Raw genomic sequence first — 24852 nt, forward strand, 5'->3', positions numbered from 1 at the left:
AAGGCAACCAGCTAGGGCTGAGAAGGGACATGTGAAACAATGTCTTCACACATGCAGCTAGCTGCTGAGACAGAGGAAATTACAGGCAGCTGAACTAGGGAGACAGCAATAGTGTGTGAGCTGCAAAGGGAGACAGACAAATGTGAAATCCTGTTCCAGTACAGATGTGTTCCAGAAACCTAATTCCAGGAACACATTCCTCAGGGCGGATAGCTGCCATCCCCAGGCAGTTATAAGAGGCATCCCTAAGAGACAGTTCCTCAGACTGCGCAGGAATTGCTCAACACAAAATGACTTTGAGTGGCAGTCTGGGAAACTGAGTGGCCATTTCCTTGAAAGGGGGTATAAAAGGGAGGATCTTGAAAAATCTTTCAATGAGGCTACAGGGATAGATAGGCATACCCTTATACCGGATAAAGACTAAACAAATAGGTTAAAGAAGGGACTTAACCTTTTTATTCTTAATTTTAAGAACCAGAAGGGCCCAACCAATAAAACAAATATGATGAGGGATGATTCTCCTTTGTTTGTATAACAATATAATCGGTGTAGTAACCAGGTTAAAATAATTATATACAAACATTGGAATATACTTTAAATGAATAATAATTTGTGTAGGTTTGTAGAATCAGGACCCAAATTTCTGTACAGACGGGCAAAAACTATTGCATTCTTCGTATCACAGAGCGTAGTTAACACTCCAGATAAGACACATATTTCATTTGTGACAAACAAATCTTTTTGTTGGGGCTCATGTAGGGCATGTCCTTATATGAAACCTTCCTCGTGTTTCTTCTCCCACATTCTGCGTAAGAAGTATCTAGTTAACAACTTGCTTCATTGCAAAAGTGAATATGTGATTTACCTTCTCACATGCGGATGTGGGAGAAGATACGTAGGGAGGACAACAAGGGCCCTTAAAGTTAGAGTGCAGGAGCACTTGAGACTAATCAGGAAGAATGACTTGACACACCCTGTGTCCAAATACTTTTTGGAGTGTGCACAGGGTGGTGTTCATCATTTTTCTTTTATGGGGTTAGAAAAAAGCTCTATGAACAAGCGAGGTGGAAATAATATGAATTTATTGGATGGTAGAGAGACCTTCTGGATTTTCACTTTAAGAACTCGTGTTCCAGAATGGAACTTAGGCCATTTTTTTTTTGGTTTAAGTAGTATCATCAGTATTGAGAATTATATTTAAAACATCTCTATACAAAATATAATTTCTTTACTAATCCAAAGAATTTTATGATTGTGGATTGGTTAAAAGCTATTTGGTTATGTATTATCAGCATTAACACTAGCATTAGCACTTTTCCTCCCTTGCAACCAAAAACAACTTCACCTGCCTTAGGCTAAGGCCCCGCTCCCAGAGTCAGCGCACCTGCGCTGCTGACAGGCGGTGCGCTGAGATACACAGACCGCGATCTGCGGTCTGTAGGGAGCGGGAGCCGTAGCGGGAGGTGGGCGGGAGGTGGGAGGTTTGATCGGGAGGTGGGCGGGAGGTGGGCGGTTTGACAGGGAGGGGGGGCGTGGCTTGAGCGGAGGGACCCGCTACTCTCCCCCCCCCTCCCTCCACGGACTCGGGCTGGAGCTGGAAGGTAAGTTTAAACACACACACGCAGGCACTCATTCATACACGTGCACACACACACACAGGCAGGCACTCACGCACTCATACACACACACACACGCGCACACACAGGCAGGCACTCACGCACTCATACACACACACACACACACACAGACAGAGGCAGGCACTCGGGCACACACACACACAGACAGGCACTCACGCACTCAGACACATACACACACAGACAGGCACGCACTCAGACACACACACAGAGACAGGCACTCACCTGCTTTCACTCCACACTCCTCCCCGCTCCCCGAAGCCTCTCCTCCTCCCGAAGCCTCCCCTCCCCATTGGCTCACAGCCACACACGTCACGCGTCAACGCTAGGAAACACCATTCTCTGGTGTCTCCAGCGGCTGACGCGCTACAGCGTGTAGTGCTCTGTGCAGCCAGGGGGGACCGGGACCGGCTCGCGAGGATTCCCCTGCTGGTGGGGAACTCGCGACCCGCCGCCCGCGCCAACGAGCGCAGCGGGACCGAGGCCTTAGTTTTTCACACATGGCTTCTCCGTTTTGGCTTTATTTCTGTTAAATAAATCAGGACACGGTGTAATATGTTGTGTTGTTGTTCATCTGAGGTTGTATTTACCTAATTTTAAGACCTGCTAAGGAACAGATGATTGTTATTATGTCCTGATATGTAAAACCATGGAATTCTGATACACCTCTAAATGACAAGATGGCATTTCCATTGATAATAGTATTATGTGATAATCCCCAATAAACAGTCCCATGCACAAGGTGAATCTGCACAACAGATTATGTGAGTACAGCATGTTAAACTCTTGGCTACCTGTTGCATCTGTCAGCAAGTGTCAATTGGTGACAGTTTCTTACAGTACCACCAGAACCTTTCAAAGACAATTTAACATTATTATTATTATTATAACTGCAGTCGGCCCATAATGTTTATTTGACATTGTTTTTGCAGTTGTATTTTTATGTAGCAGTGAAGAGTATTATGACAGTCACAATGAATCTCTGTCTGAAGGAGCATACATAAAGCTTGCACTTGTCTCAGACCAAAGTCTTAAACACATATAAATAACAATATATTTTTTAATGTATGTGAGAATGATCAGGGTTGTGTTGCTGGCGAGTTATGCCTATGGCAAAAGACTGATTACATATGACACAACTCCACTTGTCAAACAGTACTGAATAAGTGAGTTTTAATACTAAAACAACACTGAATGTTGTTACAGAACATTAAACAGACCATTTTCTTGACAAACCCCCTTAACCTATTGTCCACCAAAGCAAATCAAGAAAAGTTTTATCAATGGAATTAAATCATTGAACTTCTACATTATATTTTATCCTTATGATATACAGCAAAAAAGTAATATAGTTTTTTTGTTTTTTTAAATATTCCGCTTGAAAACTGTGTTTTTACCACAAGATGGACTGTATTTGTTCTGGATATGTGATAATTTATTTGAATTGTTTCTGTGTCATTTTTTCACGTGGGCGGTGTGCACTACTTTGGATATGTGAAGCTCACTACTCTTAAGTAGCACCTATGTAATGGTAGACGGTGTGGATCACTCGCAGTCCTGGCCGTGCCCAATGAAGTCTCAAAAACAATTCCCCTGCCGGACTCCCCCCCCCCAACCTGATTGGCTGGCGCTTTGCCAGGATTTTTTTTTTTGGCTCGCAGCCAGGCTCTGAGCTGTGAAGCCGCCATTTCTTCTAGAGCAGGTAAGCAATGTCCCATGTCCTCCCATGCTTCTCCCCTGGCCTCCTTTGGCCCCCTCACTGGCCTCCCCTGGTCCCCCCACAGCCTCCCCTGGTCCCCCCACAGCCTCCCCTGGTCCCCCCACAGCCTCCCCTGGTCCCCCCACGGCCTCCCCTGGTCCCCCCACGGCCTCCCCTGGTCTCCCCACAGCCTCCCCTGGTCTCCCCAAGACCTGCAGAGGTCCCCCCACAGCCTCCAGAGGTCCCCCACGGCCTCCAGAGGTCCCCCCACGGCCTCCCCTGGTCCCCCCACGGCCTCCCCTGGTCCCCCCAAGACCTCCCCTGGTCCCCCCACGGCCTCCCCTGGTCCCCCCAAGACCTCCCCTGGTCCCCCCAAGACCTCCCCTGGTCCCCCCAAGACCTCCCCTGGTCCCCCCAAGACCTCCCCTGCTCCCCCCACGGCCTCCCCTGGTCCCCCAAAGACCTCCCCTGGTTCCCCCATGGCCTCCCCTGGTCCCCCCACGGCCTCCCCTGGTCCCCCCACGGCCTCCCCTGGTCCCCCCACGGCCTCCCCTGGTCCCCCCAAGACCTCCCCTGGTTCCCCCATGGCCTCCCCTGGTCCCCCCACGGCCTCCCCTGGTCCCCCCACGGCCTCCCCTGGTCCCCCCACGGCCTCCCCTGGTCCCCCCAAAGCCTCCCCTGGTCCCCCCAAGACCTTCCCTGGTCCCACCATGGCCTCCAGAGGTCCCCCCACGGCCTCCCCTGGTCCCCCTAAGACCTCCCCTGGTCCCCCCACGGCCTCCCCTGGTCCCCCCAAGACCTCCCCTGGTCCGCCAACGACATCTCCTGGACCTCCTCTGGCCCCCCACAGCCTCCCCTGGACCTCCCCCTATGTCTCCCCTGGTCTCCCTCTCTCTGTCACCCTGCCTCGCACTCTCTGTCACCCTGCCTCGCTCTCTCTGTCATCCTATCTCGCTCTCTCTGTCTCACACTCTGGATCTGGATATCTTATTTACCCTATATATCTTAACTGTACCTATACATGTACCTATACTGTACCTACACCAAAATAACCTATACTGCTTTCTTCCAGATCTGACTCTCAAGCTTCACACGGGAGAAAGCGGAATTCCCCCTAACGCAGAAGACTTTCTGCACTTAAGCGCCAGAGTGACATGGCAAGTTCTACAAGCACCCACCAGATCCGGCAACCCTGAGTAGCTGCTCTTTTTGATGTCATAACTACATTTTCACAATTGCTTTATTAACCTGCTTTCTCAAATTTGCTTGAAAATGCACAATTTGCACACTTTTTTTCAAAATTTTCTCGGGGGGGGGGAAACCCCCCTTATGCTGGTCGGGCTCGCTCGCCACGGTGCACTCACCACCACTTTTACGCCGGGCACTGGCCGTTAAAATTATGCCCCCCCCCCCGAAAAAATTTCTGCGGACGCCCATGGGTGTGGTCATAAACATGTTTCAGCTTGCAGCATGGCGAGTCTCCTTTGCTAGTTTGCTCTACCCCACTGGGTTGCTGGCAAATTTCTGAGGATCACCAAAGGACCCTCACAGTGTTAATCTTCTGATCGAAACTACAGAAACTAACCCACTACAGCAGCCTGTCTCCCTCCATGTCTCTCCAGCAGCAGCAGCAGCAGCAGCAGCAGCAGTCTCTCCAGCTCCATTCAGTCAGCCTGGATGACATCGTAGATGCCAGAATATGGGCATATCCATATTTGGACATATCCATGAGGCATCTACAACGTCATCCAGGCTGAATGAAAGAGCTGGAGAGACTGCTGCTGCTTCTCCTGGGGAGACAGTGACACGAAGGGAGAGAGACATGGAGGCAGGCACACACAGAGGTAGACAGTCTGCTGCTGTAGTGCAAGTTCGTTTTTGTAGTTTCGGTCAGAAGATTAATGCTATGTGGATCCCTTTCAGAAGCATGGGCCCCTGCAGCATTCATCTTCTAATGTTTTTGGGGATGTGGGTGGGGTGCTCGCATAGTTGACATTTAAATTTAGGGGTTACAGATATATATAAAAAAAAAAAGTTGCATACCACTGCTCTACACTATAATGCTTAATTGAGTTAAATGTGTTCAGAACAGATGGATGTTTCATCAGAAAAGGAAGAGTAAGGCAGTTGTTATTTAAAGATTGCTTGGCTCACAGAATTATAATCACATGAGAAGTTTACTAAGAGTGGCAAGAGATGAGGCACCACCAATTATCATGATTGATTCTAAGGCCGCGGCCATGCTGCCGCTGAGTGTGCTTGGTGCGCTCACTTCAGTTAAAATCAATCTGTACGGCTACGCTTACGCTCGTGAGCGTGCCCGTAAACTTTCCCAAGCTTGGGGATACAGAGCAAATTGATTTTCAAGTGTGCTGAAGGGTCACATGACCCTTCAGCAACCAATCAGTGCCAGTCAATGCACACAGCACACAGCCACAAACAGACACAGAAATAGCCCCGATTCAGCCAATGACACGCCCCCCGCTACACCCCCCTACCCCCCAATTGCGCTTTCAAAATTTTGCAGGACAGCCTGTTTAATTAGAAGATAATCTTCCAAGTTTTCATACTGTAAATACATTACAGTACCTTGCAAGAGCTGGTGTAGCCATATCAGACTGAACTCCAATTGCCATAGGAATTGCTCCACAGCGGATATTTCCAAGTTCCTCAGCCACGGCAATGCTATAGGAGAAGTCTAAGCCCAATCCACCATATTCTGAAATAAAATAAATATTTATATTGTTATGCTGGCATTTTGAAATGATGGGAAACAATATTTACAGTGCTAAATATAACATTACTCTAAACAAAACACTTTTTATTATACAAACAATTCTCATAGCCACAAAAACACAACATTTACTATGGGTTGTAATTGACATTCTCTTTCAAAGAGAGTGTATTTATTATGCCTTTGTTAAGAATGCCCGTCAGGGGGCACGCGCGACGTCACAGTGCATGCATGTCTGCTGAGGAGCTCCGTGCATGCCGCTGCTTGTTTACAGATAAAGCCTCCGATCGGCACCTTGTAGCGCGGTCAAAATAGCGGCAGAGGGCGGGGGAACCACCCAACATGCCTCAAGAAGGATAGGAAGGTGTGCGTTCCAGATCTGTCCCGTTTCGGGCACAAGCAGCCCGCCACAGCAGGAAGACAAAATCAAGATGGCGCCGAGGGGGGCGGACGGAAGCGCTCATCACTAAGCCCTGAGAAGAAGCAGGGTGAAGAGGAGAGGGGTATAGCTATAACAAGACAGGATTTAAAGGAGATACCCCAGGGAAGCAGAAACAAGGGCTAAATCGACTTAGAAAACTCCCCCATCCCGATCTTCCAGGATTTGTCATGGATGACTATAGACAGGAGAAGAGGATTATGACCGGTAACATTGATTTTACAAGAAAAGAAATTTGCTACTGGTGGGCCTTTCCATTCCGCCTTATTGTCAACCAGGGAGGACGACAGGCTTCGCTCTGTTATCCGGTAGAGTCTTCAGTTTTTCACTCGGCGCTGGGTCGGGATCCCAAGTGCAGAACGGATCAACAAGGTCAATCCCAGAAAAATAGCTCGGATGATAGGTCACCTGAGGGAATATGTACCCGAGGAGCGAATAAGTGAGACTGGCCAAGCACCTGAGATGCTCTATGGGTGATTTTTATTTGCCGGTCACCAAGCCATGGAAGGGTCCATTGGAGCCCACTAGGGTCTACCCGATGATGAGCCTACAATCCAGGGTTCTCTAAGAAGCCCAAGCTGGAGTTGTTTTTTTGTCTTGTTTTTTGTTGTCTCCTGTCTCTCTGTCCAACGAGATTATTTATCGATTTTCTGGGCATTAAGACTAATTCAACGGAGGAGAGAGGACCCTATTAGTATAGAAGAGACTGAGATCTGTTTGGAGCAGGGGAAAGAACTTTTTATGAGCCCAGAAAAATAATCAATGACTATGGTTTCAAGTAAGGTAAAACAAAGGTGCAGTTCGGAGGTGCAGACTTAGTAGTGGCAGTATGTGGGGTAAGTAAGGAGTCTAACATGTCTGATGTTAGGGCGACCCCAGTAGGGCCATATGCCCACCAGGCCAGTCTATGTAGGGACTAGCCGCAAAACCGGGATGAGTAACACTCATCTTATTTTTCAAGTTCATTTTTATTTTTTTTGTTCTCCAAGTTCCTGACTTGGGAAAATTCCCCCCCCCACTCCCTTGATTTTTGCTTAGTTCCCCCCTTTGTTTTCCACAATCATCAAGATTTTTGGAGCATAACTTTCACAATAGAGAAAGTTCCGCGATACTGGAAGTAGATTGGACCTAACAGAATTTAGGAGTCTTAAGGCAAATTTTCTTTTTTTTTTTTTAAATAAGAGACACACTTTGACACTCAGGATCCCCCAAACACTTTTAGCGGGATGTATCGTATAGCACTCTACTCGTCTTTCACAAGCAAAATAAGAGGGGTAGTGATTTTGATAAAGCATGGTATCCCGTTCCAGATACTGGAGATTAAGAGAGATCAAGAAGGGAGGTCCCTTGTGGTCCATGGTCTACTCTCAGGTATACATACCACCCTAGCGAATGTATATGCCCCTAATGAAATAAGTTTTTTTTAAAGGAAACCCTGGAGCCTTTCGGGGACATCCGATCTGCGCGCCCCCCTCCCTCCTCCTCCTTACCTTGATTCCCGGCGTCTGGACATCATGACGTCACGTTGCCATTTGATGCCATGTTGCCATGGCGACGCGTCTCCAGATGCCGGCTGAATCAAGGTAAGTAGGTTTACAGAGGCCCTGCAGCTCCCCCGGCACTTAATTTAAGTAACTTCGGGAAGCGCACGGGGCTTCTGTAAATCCTGTGCCCCCCGCCGGTAATCTCGCGACCCCCACTTTGTGCACCGGTGATCTAGATAATTCAACCCCGAACGCAAAAATCTCGGGCTCGATCCATATCGGGAAAATGCAATCTCTCAAAATTGACAGATCTTAAATGCAAAAATGTCTCAGATCGAGCTTGGGAGGGCAGTTAGTTCTTTGAAGCTGTAAAGGCCCCTGACCCAGATGGTTTTTCAAATTTGTATTATAAAAATGTTATAGGAATTCTAGGGCCTTCTCGGCTGGATTGATTTAATGATTTCCTCAGCGTAAAACAAATCCCCCCACAAATGACGAAGGCTAACATAGCGGTGATTCCTAAAGAAGGTAAGGATCCTCTATGTTGTGGTAGCTACAGGCCCTCTATCAGTCGCCAACAGCCCATTGAAGCTTCTAGGGGGGGAAGGGAATTTGATAACAATTAAGAATGGTACGAGACAGGGGTGTCCCCCCTCTCCTCTTCTTTTCCTTTAATAATTGAGCCTCTTGCGGCCATCATAAGAGACTCCCCGAACATACAACGGATCAAAATAAAAGATGAATACTATAAATTGTCACTATTCGCAGATGATATTATTTTTCTATAATTAACCCATTGACATCCCTCCCGAATTTACAAGCTTCCCTTCAGAGATTTGGTTAACTGTCTGGGTATAAAGTTAATGTGGGAAAGTCGGAAGCTTTAAATTTAACTTTAACTGAAAAAAGAAGTTGAGGTCCCTAAACTGCATTTTGATTGAAAATGGAAAAAGAACCCCCTGAAATATTTGGGGATATATCTTACTAGGGACAATAACTCATTATATAAATATAATTATCCTGATCTTTTTTCAAAGATAAAAAAAAAATTGCAAATGTGGAACTCTCACTATCTCCTGGCTAGGGCGTATTACAGCATTAAGGATGAATATCCTCCAGAGACTATTGTATTATTTCCAGACATTACCAATACCTAGCCAATATACAATTATAAAAGATATTCAAAACCAAATTATGCAATTTATTTGGAAGCATAAACAACCGAGAATAGCCAGATCAATTATGTTAGCTTCTAAAGAAGGAGGTGTTCTGGCAGTCCAAAATATTTTAAAATACTATATAGCTTCACATATGCAACAAATGGTGTATTGGCATTCCCCGAGAGGGGTGTATGTCTGGGTGGAGCTTGCTCAAATACTCAATTGGGCTGCCCGCTCCATTATGGTCGGAAGCTGGGACAGGTTCTGGAAGATAATTGGAGCCAGCAGTAATCGGGTTTACCTTGAAACTTTGGCAGATGATCACAAAAAGAAATATAGGGTTATGTCGTCTCCATCTAGGCTCACACCTGTTTGGTAACCAAGGGTTTTTCCCAGGGTTTCGGGTACAGCGTTTTGAAATTTGGCAGCAAAGAGGGATTCTGGAGGCGGGAGGTTTGATAGAAAAGGATAAGGTAATGTCGTTTGAGGAGTTGATGAGCAGGTATGGCCTCCCCCAAACTGAGCTGTTTAGGTTTATGTAGGTTCGTCAGTTTATGTATCAAGGTTTTATGGGGAGGAATTTCCTATTTACACTCGATTCCCAGATCACAAATATATGGACCAGTGGGCCCTGGATTTTCAGATTGAATTAACGAGGGAGGACTGGGAAGATATCTTGGAAAACACGGGAAAAACTTCTATTTGTACGGTAACAAAGGAGAATATTTATAAAATGTTGTTACGCTGGTATTACACCCCCAAAAGATTAAAACAAATGTTCCCAGCGACCTCGGATAGATGTTGGAGGGGATGTAGACAATTAGGAGATCTGGCACATATTTGGTGGTATTGTCCAGTAATACAGGTATATTGGATAACAGTTTTGAAATTGATAAAAGACGTAACTGAGCTTAAGATTCCGTTAGATCCAATTTTGATTATTTTGGCTAAACCTATGGAAGATGTGAACCACTATACACGTAGGTTGATCCGGCATATTCTAACGGCGACTAGATGTGCTGTCACAGCAGCTTGGAAACCAACACTCCCGCCCTCCAGAAGAGAGGTTATTAGAAGGGTTAACGATGTGCAACTAATGGAGAAACTCACCTCGTTTTTGAACCATACTACCGAGAGGTATGCTTGGGTTTGGGATCCATTTGATGTTGGTTAGAGGGGTGTCCCCGGAGGAAGAGATGACATGGGAACACTTTGTGCGACACGTACTGTCTATATTATATAATACACTGGCGACACACTTTATTCGAGCTCGGCTAGTCCCACAAATTCGGGTATACCCGGGTGTATTGAGGTTTGTGACTATTTTCTGCCCGAGTGCATTGAGGTATTTTTCAGGCAGGGATTGAAGCATTTTATTCCCGCTGGCTGCAATACTGCACAGTACATATATATATACTGCATTACAATTCATGAATTTATGCCATCTGGTAGACACGCGAAGCATTGCAGCCTATTAAATCCTAATCATTATCATTTAACAGATCAGCCGCCCATCAGCCAGGCATGAACCCAGGCTGGGAAGGCAAATGCAACGGGGCTTGTCAGAGGTGAGGAGCGGCGCATTCCAGGTATCTGCCAGGTACATACCGGGTATTTGCTCGAATAAAGTGTGTCGGTGCAGTATGTAATGTGATTGTTGATGCTCGTAGAGAATTTTGATACAAAATGGTTGTTTCCCCCCCATCCTTTTTCTTTTCAGTATCCTTTTCCCCTCCCATATATCTTTGAAAATGTAATAAAAATATAAGTTTACAAAAAAAGAAAAAAGAAAACACGTCAAGCCTATTATCACCTAAAAAAAGCAGTTTTATCCTGTTTTATTCACTTTTCTCTTTCTCTAGTATGTTAATATTTGCACTATACAAATACAAGTAATTGTCTTTTAAGTGAAAGCAAAAAGAACAGGTCATGACTTTTTGAAAGTATGGTCTAAAGAAAAAACAGTGAGGAAGAAGAGTACAACGGCCTTTTATATATAATCATGCTTTTTGCACATTGAGGTTAGGTCATGCAGCCCTCGAGACACTCATTTTTGCTAGAATCAGCAGAGCACCTGCTGCCCTTAGATTTGGACATGAATCAAGATGACAGCTTTTCAAGTGCCAATGTATTTAATTAGCACTATTTAAATACAGCTCTCTAAGATGATACTTTTTTCTAAATTACCAAGTGACACCCAGTAAAAGATTATTATATTTCAGAGTATTCAAATTGAAATAACGGACTGAAGCTAATGTGATTAACTCTTTCTGTACTTTTGCTTGCCCATACACAAACTAGAGTAATGGAAAAAACCGGAGCACAGCTGTACTCGGTGTTTTTCCATTACTCTAGACTACTACCCCTTACCTGGCTGCATGCCGCTGGTGATACGCTGCTGCAAGCTTTCATTTGGAAACCAGCTGTGACCTCCTCCCTGCTATACACAGCAACCCATTCCGGTGAAAGAGGCAGGGGTTACGTATCATTGACGAGCCGCACTGGGGCTGCGTCTGACCAGTGACGGAGTCTTCGGTTTGGGGGCCCGTTCACCCCCCTCTACCATACGGAGGGATTTGCCCTGGCTGTGGCTACTGAGCTCCATTGCGGGGATTCCCCTATTTCCTGACGCCGCGCTGCCCATCATCGGAGGCTGCTGTTGGAGGAGACGCTGGCTCCCAGTGATTGCATAAGATTTATAATCATCTTTCCCACTTCACCTACCTGTGAGTAATTTTACAACGACGCGATCGTGCTGCATGTGACAGCCAGTCGGTAACAAGCCTTTCATTTACTATCTTTGTTTACTCATTACCTTCTTATACGTGTAGCCAGGTCCCCCAGGCTAACCCTTATCTCCGCTGCAATGAGAGAAGACCGGGAAGGGGAAGAGGTAGGAGCTCTGCGTGTAGAGGGGCAAGTAGCCTCTACACTAGGCCCCGCTACCCCCAGGCCCAGTTACGCCCTGAGTCACAGCTAGCTAGAGTTAAAGTAGGGACAGGCCCTAGAATAGGAACCTGTCACATTAGCAAGAGAAGTGTCAAGACCCAGAGACTGTCGCGGCACCATCACAGAGGTTTGGGACCAGACCTCTTCCAGCACAGCCGCATCCAACCGGGTGGGACCGCCCCGGGAGGTACCACTACCACATCAGAGTCGTCCGATCCTTTGTGAAGTCTGTTTGCAGGCCCGAGCGCAGGAGCGCTCGGCAGGTAACATTCATAAGTGCACCAACTATAATTTCAGTACATAGTGGCTGGGCAGTCACACACACACACACATACCTTACTTTGGGGGTGGGGTTGTGGTGTGGGGGAATTGGACATGGTGTGGGTACACGGTGAAGGGTCGCGTCCTGCGAGACGCGGTATCTATTGTGTCTCCTAGTAGAGTGATAATGAATTACATGCATGGTTATGGTTACCGGAAGTAAAGCTACTGTTCCTTTTATATGCTGTGTGCGTAGTATTGCATTATTGTCCTGAGAGGACCCACTCCCGCTCTGCTGGGAGCCGTCACAGGTGGAGACGCTGCACTTGGTAAGAGCTTATCTGCACATATACTTACTGTATCACCCCAGGCTCTCTGTGGCGGAGGCTTAGGACCTGCGAGCCCACAGGTTAGACAGCATTGGTAGCATACTGTATTCAATAGGAAACAGGGCTACATACGTTATCCTTACTGGCAATTGCTCACAGGCTGACACACATGGTGTGTCTATTACAATATCTAGAGACACTTATATACAGCGTATCCCCAGTCACACACCTCTAAATTAATTTTTTTGGAGCACTGGATTGTTTGGACTGCTCTGTGGTCTGAATTTCTATATGTGCCATACACAAACTAATATGGAATGTAGAAAAGGCTTCTCCATTTAAAAAAAAAGAATAATTAGATTCACTAAAAGAAGCAATTCCCCCAAAATTATAGTTATTAATTTTTTGGGCTTGTCGGAATCAGGGGGTCCCTCGGAGCTGATCCGTGGTCTCCCAACCTCTAGGACCCTGTCTTGGGTCCTGAAATAATTGTATTTTTTTTTGTGTCGATATTCACAACAACAAAAAAATAGGAAATATGGCCACAGGGTCACGAATAGTCCGAAGCAAGGTCATCTCCTGATTACATTGCACCTTTCTATTCCACACCACAGGAAGTTGTCATTTAAGATCCAGGAGGGATTTAGGTAAGTAAAACAAAATGTTTAAATTGGGAGCAGCATGGTCTGCTGCTTTAAGCCTTGTGGGGGAGTAGTTACTCCAGTACAGGCTAATCAATTTCAGCCTATAAAATGTCAGGAATTTCTCAGCCTGGTGCAAGCAAATTTCAGAATTGCTAACCCCTTGGATGTGATATTTATGTAACACTTTTCTTTTATCTGCAGATTGCTAGTTCTGGGATCTGGGTTTAGCTTCAGGCATTTTTGTGCTTTATGCAGTCCCCTAGCCTTGTTAGTATATAACTGCAAGTATTTATTTTAATGTTGCTTTTCACGGGAGAGCAGGAGAATTACACCGGGATCGCAAATGTACCAATAAGAACAAAGGAATTAAATAAAGCAAGTTTATTTTGACCGGAGTCAATACACGATTAAAGCACAAAGTCACTAAAACAGGGGATACGGGGGAAATCCTAGCTAGCTAGGTGCTGGGCGCCAGTTCAGTAGTCTTACCCAGGTCACCTTCCACTGTCCACAGTGTTATGGTCCCTCAAGACCACAAGGATGCTAGTCATAGAGTAGCTCTCAGAAGTCCTGCTCCTCTACACGATCGAGCCTCGTTTCTGGTGTCACTTGCAAAAACCTTGGAGATTCAGTACACCCACTACCTAAAGTCAGGCTGAACTGGAGAGCTGAATCAGCAGGTTTTTACATACATTACATGTCTCCGTAAGAAAGCACGGAAGACAGGGTGCCGACCAATCAGAGCATGGATGCTACGTGCCAGCCAATCACAGCGTGGATGCAACGTAAGCCAATGGTAGAGTGAGGGCTCATCTGTGATCGGCCAATCTGGGCTGTGGGAGGTGACAAAGCTTTAGGACACCACATAGATCTGGCCTTAAGTTGAGTGGGAAATTCAAAATGACCACTGGACCGGAGTCAACTGGGGCTAAGACCGAGGCCATGGTGTTCCTGTTTCAGCCAGATACCTCCTGTGTAGATAGATGCCTCAGAGTCTAGGCTGAACAATGGCCCTGCTCGTAGTGTCACAGTTTTCCAGACCTGAGTCAACACCCCTCCTCACTCATTCAATTTCCTAAGCACTTCATCCACCCACATCAAGATAGCCGACCCAAATTTCCTTGTGTGCTGGCTGACCAGATGAAGTGCCTAATCAGCAAACAAGGGAGTTATTTGAATACATTTGCATCTTACATTGTACATTGCAGGAAATAAACCACAAAAGCACACTTAGAAACACAGAGGTTGGCCATTTTGGCCACTATCAGATGGGATACTATGCCAGAAACTTGGCATTTACCTTGACTTATCATCACAGTGTTGCCTTATGCTTCAGAATGTTTCCTTCTATGCCTTCCCTAGCGTGTTACTGATACACCTTTGGCAATGTCTCACCTCTATCCCTTGCACCCCTTACTTTAGCCCAAGACATTTCTTCATGTAATTTGGTGTTCTTGAAAACCCCGCTCGCCATCTCTTAGCCAGCCCACCTTATGTTCTTCCTGTGTGCCATTTAAAGGAGCAATCCAAGCTGTTTTTCTTTTAATGCCTTAATTTTTTTAATACAGGTTTGAAGCAAGGGTTCTCCAGAGCAGAATACCATTCATTTCCACTACCTCTGCAATTTTCTGCTTCATCGTCACATATGCCAATAGGAAGCCGCACCAGATGACATAAGGCCTTCCTATTGGCCTGCAGGGCCCTGTAGATTTGAAAAGCACCCATAATGTATACCCTGGGGTGGCTACCGGCACCCCCTATGGAGGCAAGTAGCTCCAAAAGCAGGGGTCACCGGAGCTGAAATGAACGGAGTTCAGCTCCAGAGATCAAAAGCTTGAATCCTGTTTAAAAACTAAAAATAAATAAATTATTAAAAACTGCTTGGATTAAGGGTCTAAAATAGAAAACTGCCAAAAAAATGCATTATAAAACATATATAGAACTTGTGGAAGGGCTTAGGTGGTGTAGAGGTAATATGTGCTTGGCAGAGAAGTGGTGAGAGGAGCATGTCTTTGAAGGAGTAGTGTGGCAGGACGGCCTCGCGGTATGGTCAGAAAGAGTCCCAAACAGTGGGTAAGACTTTTACCGTCAGTGTTTTATTTCCACAATCAATATAAACATTAGGCACACTGTCCCTTTAAGGAAAACAAACCATAAAATAAAACTCTACTTCCTTCTACTATACAGCAGGTCCCTAGCTATCCCCTGGGTAGCTAGCTTACTTCCAGGTTAAACAAGATAATGCAGTGGAAAAATATAAAGTTCTTAACTGTGTTTGGGGAGTTCTGTCCTTAGAGAGAGACCATGTAATCCCTTTTGGATACTGCAACAGCAGCTTTAGTTTCCTCTGCAGGGTTGGAAGGCTGGTTCCTATTAGACAGGGCTGTGTCCAGCAGGCTTGTCACTGCTTGTGGCAATGCTCTCTCTGGGGGAGCAGAGCTTCCGGTGTACTTCCTGGTTTGGGAAAAATCTCTCTACTTCCTGTTCAGGTCTGGCACCTTATACAGCTACCTGACAGCTGCCTTAACTCAGCTCTGATTGCCAGGTAGCTCTGACTGGCTTAAACCACCGATGGCTGGTCTCAGCAGTCAGAGATATGATTCCCAGGCATAATTATTAGCACATGACTTCACCCTGTCACAGGCAGAAACTGGGGAAGGGGCCGTTTTGGAAAGAGTATGAATTGAAGGAGGATCAGTACTAGAATTGATCAGGGCTGTGATTGGGGAATATCTGCCCTGTGGATGAGCACCAAGATAGAATCTTGCCTTAAGGTTGGCTCATCAACAATACTTCAGTATCAGCCACATAGGAGCTTCCTAGAAGTCCAGTGGGTAAGTACAACGATGCATGGAAGACACCAAAATGACATCGCAGTCTAACAGGAGTGCCAAAGATAACAATTAAATAAACGTTGATGTAGCAATTAACAAACAGTAGTATACTGTGACCGACTGACTCCAGGAACAGGTAGTCATGAGGTATAACATTTTGAATGCATGCTTAATCAAAAACTTGTATAATAAATTCAGTAGTGACAAGTGTAAACAAAAAAACAAAAAATATTCTATAATTCCTTGCTCGACAGGGGCAACTATATCAAAAGGCAAACAATTGAAATAAATAATGAATAATATTTTAAAAACACGACTGCTTTCATCTGATATACAGTATGTGTATTTTGCTATTTTTACAAAGATTTTTGTATCTAATCTCAAGTAATTTGAATTACGTCACGTGGTTAAGCAAGTCAATCTAAATCCTGAAAATTACATTGGTCATTCTAAAAACATGAATAAAACAAAAAGAAAAAATAAATCCCTTTTGAATGTACTTGTAATCTTAAAACCCTTTAATGGTAATATTAAAAATTATTATAATGAGATTGGTAGTAGTCAATCCGTGACCAATAATAATAAGCAACAAACTAGTCATAAACACACAAAATAAGATAGAAAGTGGCAGTGTAGAAAGTTGCTGACCCTTGGTATATTATTTATATATATATATATATATATATATATATATATATATATATATATGCAGTGGTTGACAAATCACCAAAAAATCTACTCGCCACACAAAAAAATCTACTCACCACCTAGTACCAAACGTGTGCTGCTTGGGCCAATATTTACTCGCCCAGGGGTTAAATCCACTCGCCCGGGGCGAGCAAATGTATAGGTTTGTCGAACACTGTATATATATATATATATATATATATATATATATATATATAATATACCAAGGGTCAGCAACTTTCTACACTGCCACTTTCTATCTTATTTTGTGTGTTTATGACTAGTTTGTTGCTTATTATTATTGGTCACGGATTGACTACTACCAATCTCATTATAATAATTTTTAATATTACCATTAAAGGGTTTTAAGATTACAAGTGCATTCAAAAGGGATTTATTTTTTCTTTGTTTTATTCATGTTTTTAGAATGACCAATGTCATTTTTATATATATATATATATATATATATATATATATATATATATATATATATATATAGTGTTCGACAATCATATACATTTACACGCCCGGGGCAAGAGGATTTAACCCCCGGGCGAGCAAATATTGGCCCAAGCAGCACACGTGTTTGTTTTTTTACATTTTCCCTGCTCGCGCTGAAATTTCCCTGTTCGCGCTGGCTGAAAAAATAAATAAAAAAACTCCCCCTACCTGACAGCTGATTGGCACGCGCTTCCAGGCTTTGTGGGCGCGCGACCAGGCTCTATATGAGCCAGCCCCCAACGAGCAGCCATTCTTTTCCCATGGAGGACACAGTAAGTATTATCTGTGCCTTCCCCCACCTCCCTCCCCGGCGCTCCTGCTGCCCGCAGTTATGGAGATGGTAGCGGGGATGCCCTCTCATGTCCCTGCTTCCCCCGCTTCCCCCTGGTCCCGTGTCAGAGAGCGCGGCGGGTGATGGAAGCGGGGATGCCCCCTCATGTCCCTGCTTCCCCCCGCTTCCCCCTGGTCCCGTGTCAGAGAGCGCGGCAGGTGATGGGAGCGGGGATGCCCCCTCATGTCCCTGCTTTCCCCCCGATTCTCCCGGTCCCGTGTCAGAGAGCGCGGCGGGTGATGGCAGCGGGGATGTCCCCGCGGAGCAGGAGATTGGGGGCGTGGTGGTGCTGGTCGCGGCCTTTCCAAAAGGTGTGTAGAGAGAGAGAGAGAGTGAGTGTGTGTGTGCATGGGAGAATGTGTGTGTGTATATATGGGAGTGTGTGTGTGTGTGTGTGTGTGTGTGTGTGTGTGTGTGTGTGTGTGTGTGTGTGTGTGTGTGTATATGGGTGTGTGTGTGTGTGTGTGTATGGGTGTGTGTTTGTGTGTGTGTGTAAATATGTGTGTGTGTGTGTGTTTGTGTATATATGGGAGTGTGTGTGTGTGTGTGTGTGTGTGTGTGTGTGTGTGTATGTATATATATATAAATATATATATATATATATGTGCGTTTGTGTGTATATATATGGGAGAATGTGTATGTGTGTATGGGAGTATGTGTGAGACACCAGAGGTACCCCCCACCCAATCAGTCACCCCCCCTGCCCCAATCAGTCACCCACCCCTGCCCCAGTCAGTCACCCACCTCTGCCCTGGTCATTCAGTCACCCCTGCCCCGGTCAGTCAGTCACCCCTGCCCCGGTCAGTCACCCCTGCCCCGGTCAGTCAGTCACCCCTGCCCCGGTCAGTCAGTCACCCCTGCCCCGGTCAGTCAGTCACCCCGTCTCCCCTCTCTCTGGTCTCCCCCGTCTCTGGTCTCCTCCCTCTCTGGTCTCCCCCCTCTCTCTGGTCTCTCTCTCCCTCTTTCTCTCCCCCTCTTTCTCCCCCCTCTGTATCTGGATATCTTATTTACCTATATATCTTAACTGTCCTATACTACACCAAAATAACTTATACTGCTTTCTTCCAGATCTGACTCAAGCTTCACACGGAAGACATCGGAATCCCCCCTAACCAAGAAGACAGGTAGGGAACACTTCCCCTCCAACTTATAACATTGCGGGAATGAGGTACCTGGACATTGAGGGACTGCGGATCAGGTAAGATCCCAGGCGGGATTTCTGCTTTAGATATTGTGAAGCGGGGACGTCCAGACACTGGTTAAGAGGTTCAGGAAACTAGTCATTCACCTGTGGCTTTTATTTCTAGATCCGACATATACACACACACACACACACACACACACACACACACGTGTAACAAGGACTAATTGTAGTATAATGTAATAAATACATTTGTCAAAAACGAATGTTGTTCTGACTAGGAATTTATTAGATGTATTTTATTTATATATTTTATTTTAAAGCGGGGTTGGGGGTGGGACTAGGGGCGGGGCTGGGGCACTACTAGGGGTGGGGTTGGGGGCGGGACTAGGTGGTGAGTAGATTTTTTGGTTGTGCGAGTAGTTTTTGGGTGATTTGTCAAACACTGTATATATATATAATATACCAAGGGACCGAAACGTCGGTTTATGTGTCTTTTTCAATACAAAAACTTGTGATCAAACTTACCAGAGCGCTGTCTCCTGATCTCGTGCTTCAAACTGTATTGTATGGTTTATATATATACATATACATATATATCCTTAGTTAAGTTATGGTGAGTAAAAAGTGACAAAAACCCTCCACAGCAAAGCATATAGCAAATATTCCTGTATGCTCATTTGCATGTCTTAGGCAGGTCTGCAACCCCGCCTTTCACCATCACCCAGCACACAGCACTTCCACTGCAGCAAGGGATTCTGGGAAATGAAATGCAAATGGGCACACAGTGTCACCTTTTGCTTCAAAACCATTTTTAACATGGTTCCCTATAGGCTTAAGCTTGCTGCATGGTCACAGCTTTAGGCCCTGCCAGGGTTAAGATGCATAGCCAGAAAACCCACCCACAGACAGCTGTTTCGACCTTACTGGGTCTCCTCAGTGTGGGTTTGGTTAACTGGCTATGCAATGAAGCAATGAGGATCGGGTTTACCATACTTAGTTAAGTTATGGTGAGTAAAAAGTGACAAAAACCCTCCACAGCAAAGCATATAGCAAATATTGGTTAAACCATGTTAAAAATGGTTTTGAAGCAAAAGGTGACACTGTGTGTCCATTTGCATGTCATTTCCCAGAATCCCTTGCTGCAGTGGAAGTGCTGTGTGCTGGGTGATAATGGTGAAAGGCGGGGTTGCAGACCTGTCTAAGACATGCAAATGAGCATACAGGAATATACTCCTTAAAGTCATAGAATATGACTGGTAAGCAGCAAAATTCTATGGCTACATAACTGCTCATTACATAACTCAAAACACAAAACCCCAGCAAGCTCTTTTGGGAACCCCTGAGCCCCCACAAAATATATATGTATATAAGTGTCAAAATGGAGTGCTATTGAGCGTGGCATATGTATACAATAGATGACAGAGAAGCCCAATGCTACATCCAACATGACAGAAATACACAGTAAAATACTTATATATTCTCTTGAAAAAGGGTAATTTAGTTTAACCCTTTGGCCAAAGCGTTGTAAGCTTGCGAGCCACGACAAGGCAGACACCCGTTCGCAAATCCTAACACTACCAGATAAAATACTAATATACCTCTATTAGGATTAAACTTCTCATTTACCTCCATTAGGAGGGAGAAAGACCATATTGGATCTATATCCAGTAGAATGAAAGGACCTACTAACATGGGAAGTGGGGAGGGGCGGGCTTAAAAGCTGGGAAGGAGGAGCCACTAACCTCCAACAGCTGAAAATAGGTTAACAAAACACAAAACCCCAGCAAGCTCTTTTTGGGAATCCCTGAGCCCCCACAAAATATATATATATATATATATATTAAATAAGTGTCAAAAAGGAGTGCTATTGAGCGTGGCATATGTATACAACAGACGACAGAGAAGCCCAATGCTACATCCAACATGACAAAAATACACAGTTAAATACTTAAGTATTTTACTGTATATTTTTGTCATGTTGGATGTAGCATTGGGCTTCTCTGTCGTATGTCATTACATTACTCCACAGCTGTAAAACATTAAGGCTGTGGTTACGCTCTGTGTGTGATTAATTCCCTTTTTTTTAATAGTTTTTGTCTGTTTCCACATTGGTTTATCGCCTTTTGGTGATCTAGTGCTCTGGGTTGTAATTTTCACCCCAGAGTTTTTGAGATAAATGTACTGTACTAATTCCATAAATTAATTTGGTTCCAAATATTCTATGACTTTAAGGAATATTCCTACTTTTCATTGAAGAAGTACACACACATTATATATATATATATATATATATATATATATATATATATATATATATATATATATATATATATATATATATATATATAAATAAAAAACAGTTGGGTCCGGAAATAATTGGACACTGATGCAATTTTCATAATTTTGGCTCTGTACGCCACCACAATGGATTTGAAATCAAACAACCGAGATGCAATAAAAGTGCAGACTTTCAGCTTTAATTCAAGGTGTTGTGGCAGGACGGCCTCGTGGAGGGGTCAGTAAGACGCTAGACACGATGGGAAACTTTAAACTGTAGTGGCCCCTATTTTGCCTATTGCTGTTATGTCTAACTAATTAAATAAATATCTTTGTATTGGATGTGAGCCTCCAGCCCTATTCTTCTCACAGGGATCAGTCTTCAACCTTCACATTTAAACTGTAGTGGTTTATTAGCCACAACTAAATAAAGTACAGTGCACTGTCCCTTTAAGAAACCAAATTACAGAAAATAAAACCTACTCCCGTTAGGGAAACTAACTCAACTTCTTGAGCCCTTACTAACAGGGCAGCCAGCTACTCTGGTTGTGCATAAAACATGTGCTCCACAAAGTATAACAATAAGGCAGCGTTGCGCAAACTGTGGGGCGCGACCCCCAGGGGGGGCGCGACACTGCCGACGGGGGGCGCGGGGTTTACAGAGGCCCCGCGCGCTTCCCGAAGGCACTTAAATTAAGTGCCGGGGGAGCTGCAGGGCCTCTGTAAACCTAACTTACCGTGGCTCCGGCGGCTTCCTCCCTGTGTCGCCATGGCAACGCGGCGTCAAAATGACGCTGCGAGGTAATGTGACGTCACGTTGCTATGGCAACGTGATGTCATTACGCCGGAGCGCTGGTAAGTTGGGAGGGGGGCGCGGGAGTGAGGGGACAGCCGGCAGGGGGGCGCAGGGAAAAAAGTTTGCGCCCCCCTGCAATAAGGTATAACAATAAAGTCTTATCTGTATTGTAGCTCCAATAGCAAACAGGAATGCCTGTTCCGGGGAGCAGGCTGTGTCCAGCTCGCAGCAATCTTTATCTTTATCCTGGGTTGGGGTCCCAGCAGCAAAGCTCCTCGCAGGACTGGGGGACCAGAGCAACAGCTAGAGCTTCCTAGCCGGGAGAAGTCTCTCCACCCTCCTGGGGAAAAACAAGCTCACCTTGTGTGAGCTACTTCCTGCTTTTTAAACCTGCAGTCTCTCAGGCTGCAGGTGTATGCAGCTCTCCAACTGTAGGTTAACTGGTTTAGTGCTGGAAAGTACACACATCCTCCATTCCAGCTTACTGAGTCAGTGACTTTGTCACAGGGTTGAACAAAATATCGTATGAAACGTTTACGAATTGCAACCATTTTCATACACAGTCCCCTAATTTCAGGGGCTCAAATGTAATTGGACAAATTAACACAATCATAAATAAAATGTTAATTTTTAATACTTTGTCGAGAATCCTTTGCAGGCAATGATTGCTTGAAGTCTGGAACGCATGGACATCACCAAACGCTGGGTTTCCTATTTTGTGATGCTTTGCCAGGCCTTTACTGCAGCTGTCTTCAGTTGTTGTTTGTTCGTGGGTCTTTCTGCCTTAAGTTTTGTCTTCAGCAAGTGATATGCATGCTTGATCGGGTTAAGATCAGGTGATTAACTCGGTCATTGCAGAATATTCCACTTCTTAAAAAACTCCTGTGTTGCTTTCGCAGTATGTTTTGGGTCATTGTCCATCTGTAAAGTGAATCGCCGTCCAATCAACTTCGCTGAATTTGGCTGAATCTGAGCAGACAATATATACCTATACACTTCAGAATTCATCTGGCTGCTTCTAAGTCTAATCTGGCCTTTCTATTCTTGAGGCTTATGAATGGTTTGCACCTTGTGGTGAACCCTCTGTATATGCTCTCGTGAAGTCTTCTCTTTATGGTAGACTTGGATAATGATATGCCTACCTCCTGGAGAGTGTTCTTCACTTGGCTGGATGTTGTGAAGGGGTTTTTCTTTACCATGGAAAGGATCCTACGATCATCCACCACTGTTGTCTTCCTAGGACGTCCAGGCATTTTTGTGTTGCAGAGCTCACCAGTGCGTTCTTTCTTCTCAGAATGTACCAAACTCTTGATTTGGCTACTCTTAATGTTCCTGCTATCTCTTTGATGGATTTTCTTTTTTTTTTGCAGCCTAAGGATGCCCTGTTTCACTTGCATTGAGAGCTCCTTTGACCGCATGTTGTGGGTTCACAGCAACAGCTTCCAAATGCGAATGCCACACCTGGAATCAACTCCAGACCTTTTACCTGCTTAATTGATGATGAAATAACGAAGGAATAGCCCACACCTGTCCATGAAACAGCTTTTGTGTCAATTGTCCAATTACTTTTGGACCCTTGGAAAAGAGGGGGCTACATATTAAAGAGATGTAATTCCTAAACCCTTCCTCCAATTTGGATGTGAATACCCTCAAATTAAAGCAGATAGACTGCACTTTAAGCCCATATTCATTATTTAACTGTAACTTGAATTTATTTTGGTACACAGCCGAAATAACAAAACTTGCATCAGTGTCCAATTATCTTCGGACCTAACTATAGTTGTTGCATCTTTGGACTGTGAGTATGTCGTTCCAGAAACTAATTATTCCTTGCATTAATTCCTCCGTTTTGGACGGTTTCACGACCTTTCGTATATGATACTTCATCGCATGCCACACCAGTTAGATGGGATTCATATCTGGTGATCTGGAATGGGAGGGGGAATGGGAGGGGGAAAAAAATGGCGAATTAGTTGAACAGAAAAAATAGTTTCAAAGAATGAGAAAATTTTAATGTACAGTACAGTACACTGGAGAAAAAATATAGGCATGAGGCGGTATGTTTAGAGTCATTGTCCTGGAAGAAACGGTGACCATCAGATGGGAAATCATGCTTAATGTATTCAACAATACGGATGACAATTTGCTCTTGGAAAAATACTTTATCCATGATTCCTGGAACAATAGAAGAAATAGGTAACATTAGGGAATAAAATACACTACAGTTGTACTGTACAGTGCATAAGGCTACTGCATGTGACTTTGTGCATTATTTTACCCTCAAAGCCGATTATGCATCCTGGTCCACATCTAGAGATCGCACCCCACACATGCATCTTCAATGGGTGCTTGATCCTTGGCTTCAGAGATAGGTGTCCTTTTTTGTGGAATGCAAAAGTGGCAAATCTCTCAAGAGCTACAGTTGTCTTGTCAGAAAAGATGACATCCTGAAAAGTCTCGCCACTTTCGATCCATGCCCGTGCTTGGTCCACTGTTTTGATCTTGTTGGCCTCCCTTATCATTCGATACACTCTGTAATGAGAAGGAAGAATTTTACAGGTACAGTAAAACCACAATTTTACCTACTTTAGTGCACTGTACAACACTTTACCTGTACTCTCCTAACTAAGGCACAGCACGCACAGCACTGTACTTTGTTACAGTAAGACACTTACTGTACATGTCCATATTTCCATCCCAATTGGTGTCTCATCACCCAGATACTGGTCTCAGATGCTGTGATTTTGTGACCATTCTCTAGAGCAGTCCTGATTCTTGCTGCACAGCGCTCATCATTAGCCTCGCTGATTTCGTCCACCGGACGCTTTGTCGTCCTCAGTGTAAAGGAAAAGAGAACAATTTGTTACAGTAGGCCCAAAATTAAGTCAATACAAATACATTACATACTTTATATTTTCTTCTAAAAGTACTGTAGTATAGTAATTGTCT

The 24852-nt window shown here is 44.7% G+C and overlaps 1 protein-coding gene across 1 annotated transcript in view; it reads right to left on the minus strand.

Moving 5' to 3' along the window:
* The window catches only part of LOC142487653 (putative acyl-CoA dehydrogenase 6), a 217649-nt gene that overhangs the window by 72676 nt on the left and 120121 nt on the right, over positions 1 to 24852 (minus strand). The window contains exon 3 of the mRNA XM_075587331.1: positions 5923 to 6052. Within this exon, the coding sequence (XP_075443446.1) occupies positions 5923 to 6052 (130 nt within the window). The remainder of the gene's footprint in view (positions 1 to 5922; positions 6053 to 24852) is intronic.

This window comes from Ascaphus truei, chromosome 2, assembly GCF_040206685.1.
Source record: "Ascaphus truei isolate aAscTru1 chromosome 2, aAscTru1.hap1, whole genome shotgun sequence".
NCBI lineage: Eukaryota > Metazoa > Chordata > Amphibia > Anura > Ascaphidae > Ascaphus > Ascaphus truei.